The sequence below is a fragment of the Notolabrus celidotus genome, chromosome 12, assembly GCF_009762535.1.
Source record: "Notolabrus celidotus isolate fNotCel1 chromosome 12, fNotCel1.pri, whole genome shotgun sequence".
In the NCBI taxonomy this organism is placed as follows: Eukaryota; Metazoa; Chordata; class Actinopteri; order Labriformes; family Labridae; genus Notolabrus; species Notolabrus celidotus.
In genome coordinates, this window is record NC_048283.1 from 8297282 (window position 1) to 8300189 (window position 2908).

The 2908-nt window shown below is 41.9% G+C and overlaps 1 protein-coding gene across 1 annotated transcript; it reads left to right on the top strand.

Annotated features, from left to right (window-relative positions):
* The first annotated feature begins 676 nt into the window (after window positions 1–676).
* Window positions 677–1867, top strand: hamp (hepcidin antimicrobial peptide). The gene is made up of 3 exons (XM_034698061.1): window positions 677–1162; window positions 1263–1340; window positions 1504–1867. The coding sequence occupies exons 1-3, from the start codon at window positions 1076–1078 to the stop codon at window positions 1609–1611; spliced, it is 273 nt and encodes a 90-aa protein (XP_034553952.1). The 5' UTR covers window positions 677–1075; the 3' UTR covers window positions 1612–1867.
* The last annotated feature ends 1041 nt before the right edge of the window (window positions 1868–2908 follow it).

Genomic DNA, 2908 nt, shown 5'->3' on the forward strand with positions numbered 1-2908 from the left:
AAAAGATTATGGCGTGTACGTGAAATATTGATATGCGATAGGTTTAAATTATTGCAGATAAAACACTCCGAACAGTGCGGCTCTTTGATGTCCAGACATGATTTATCTCATCAGATTACATTATATTCATCTTTAACCAGCACAGATTAAAACACCTTGACTCTCAAATAGAGGGGTTTTAATCCTGGCCACTATTTCACTGCTCTCAAAGGGATTTAATTTGGTTCAACAGCAGGTTCCTGTGTATTATGCAAAAACTGAACGTGCTGAAAATGAGGGGCTAATTATTCCATTTGAGAGGTTGTAATTACATCCTTTAGACTGAGCAATGGATATTCCAAAGAGGCCCGCTCTCCACACTGAAGGATTTCCCGGGTCGAAACAAGTGCAGCTCAGTCAGCCGTGCAACAGACTGACCCGTGCAGTCCTGGCCTTTGCAGCAGGACTCTCCAGCGCTTTTTTACCCCCAGTTCGTCCCAGGAAAAGTCACATTTTCAGATAAATCTCTCCAAGTATTAGGCGCTGCATCAATACAGAATACAGATTACTCTCATATATTGTTTAAATGATGGTCTCCAGCAGCAGCGGCAGCTTGTTCATGTGTGGAATTACGTGTGCTGTCTTTGGAAAGTAATTTAATTTAAAAGTTCATAGATGATTTGAAATTGCTGAACAGACATTGAGGCCCACAATCAAAAATAGATCAGAGAATTTCCCCCCAGTGTTGCGGCTCTATGAAGAGCAGTAATGAGGAGGTCAAAACTTCCCCACAGGAGTTAGGTAACTGCTGCCAGGAATGGGCCGGGCCTCGCAGTGATGAGGCAACACAGCCCGAGGGTGTATAAATACCAGACTGCTCTGCGTACTCGACCATCAGACAGCAGAGGGACTCTAAAGGGCTGACAAGGGTCACAAGAAGATCTAAGGAAATCCACTTGTCCAGACAGTCGCCATCCATCACTGGAGCAGAAGAATTAGCTGAAGACATAGTGGAGCTCCTCGGTGGCCTGACACCCATGAGAAAGAAGACCTATCAGCTCTAATCTTCAAAGGATTTAATAACTAACCACTCAAAATGAAGGCATTCAGCATTGCAGTTGCAGTGACACTCGTGCTCGCCTTTATTTGCATTCTGGAGAGCTCTGCCCTCCCATTCAGCGAGGTAAGAATTTGACTTAAACTCACTTCATTTGCTTATTAGCCATAAATGTTTTGTCAGGATGCTAAGACGTGTCCCCTAAATGTGCATAATTCATTAACAGGTGCGAGAGCTGGAGGAGGCAGGGAGCAATGACACTCCAGTTGCGGCACATCAAGAAATGTCAATGGAATCGTGGATGGTATGTTCAATTGACTGAATGAATTAAGCCAATTACCTTGAGCAAATTAAAATTTAAGTGGATGAGTTTTCCCAATGGAGTACCCCGGTGCTCTCTCTACACAACGAGTGGATTGAACACTGGAGATGAACACCTTGTTCATGTTCTTTTGTCTTCCGCACAGATGCCGAATCACATCAGGCAGAAGCGACAGAGCCACATCTCCATGTGCCACTGGTGCTGCAAGTGCTGCAAGGGCTACAAGGGCTGTGGTTTCTGCTGCAGGTTCTAACGACTCCCGCAACCACACAGAAATATTAATTTATTCCGCTTTTAGTCTTATCCTGTGAAATGCCCATTCCTTGTCCTCCTTCTTCATGCATTGCCTGTGCTACACTGTTTTATATCATTTTTTTTTTTAAAGTATGATTCAATGGAGAGCACTGGAAATTTTGTAGAGCTGTTCTTTATATTTATTTTTTAATACCTTCTTTTTCTGTCGTTTTGTAACCTCAATGATGAATTTATTTGTTCCTAAAAACAATTAAGATGACACTATTTCTTCTTCTGAATAAAGAAACATTTGAAGCAGTCACAAAAATGTTTGTGTTATTTTTCAGACAATATTGAACAGCAATAGGTACTTTTCTGAATGGGTCATACCTGAATAAGACTGGTATTGTTATCACTTTGTCACCTGCTGAGTATTTTTGTTAGTTCAAGAATTGAAAAATGAGAACTGCTCAAACGATTATATCAATTAACTGTGTATGTGTATGCCTCCCCTTCCTGCTATTGTATGTAAAAAAGCCAAAACATTGCCTTGATAGGGACTGACTGTAGAATCCTAGCAGAACACTACCCCTGAATGAAGCCAAAACATTCTCTCAGTAATAACAGCTCTTTTATGCTGATTTATGTGCAAGTGTTCATCATTTTTTGGAGGGCTTTAGTTTTAATTAGCTGTTTGATGTTAAAAAGATGATTGACTGACAGCTCTCTTGACAAATACTAGCTCCTGCAGCGTTTTTTTTTTTTACCAGATAGATAGAAACGTGAGAGAAAACCTAACGTACACAAACACAGGAGTCACTGACACAAGTATCTGTTCTGCTGTGGACTGTACTGACCTCAGGGGTCGTTGACATTTTATTGATAAGTTAAATTTGGTAGTTGGAAGCGGTGTGATGTCAATCCTGCAGCTCCACACGCCAGATCGCTTCTGGGTATGCCTTGGTTCCATCAGTGCAAGGTGTCAAGGCATGAAGGCATGGTGTCTGTATAAACATAAAGTCAATGGGGCTGACATGCTGGACTGGTCATGTCTTTTGGAGTCGAGGCGTGCACGGAAGCTGGCTGCATTTAGACCCTGCTAATAAAAACTCACACTTAACCTATTGACAGATCTCTCAGGTGGGTACGGTCCACAGCAGAACAGATTGTTGTGTTGGTTTGAAGTAGACGCTAACAGCTGTGAAAAGTTCACAGTTCGGGCTGCAAAGGGGTGGAAAATTTCTGGTAAATTTCCGGAAAGTTTCCAGTAAATTTCCATGGGAAGTAAAGCTGGGGAATTTGGGAAATATTTCAAA

Excerpts from the sequence above, each read along its gene's own strand:
- hamp (XM_034698061.1), top strand. The coding sequence starts at position 1,076 with ATGAAGGCATTCAGCATTGCAGTTGCAGTGACACTCGTGCTCGCCTTT. Across the intron at positions 1,163-1,262 it reads CTGCCCTCCCATTCAGCGAG|GTGCGAGAGCTGGAGGAGGC; the intron begins GTAAGAATTTGA and ends ATTCATTAACAG. Across the intron at positions 1,341-1,503 it reads TGTCAATGGAATCGTGGATG|ATGCCGAATCACATCAGGCA; the intron begins GTATGTTCAATT and ends TCTTCCGCACAG.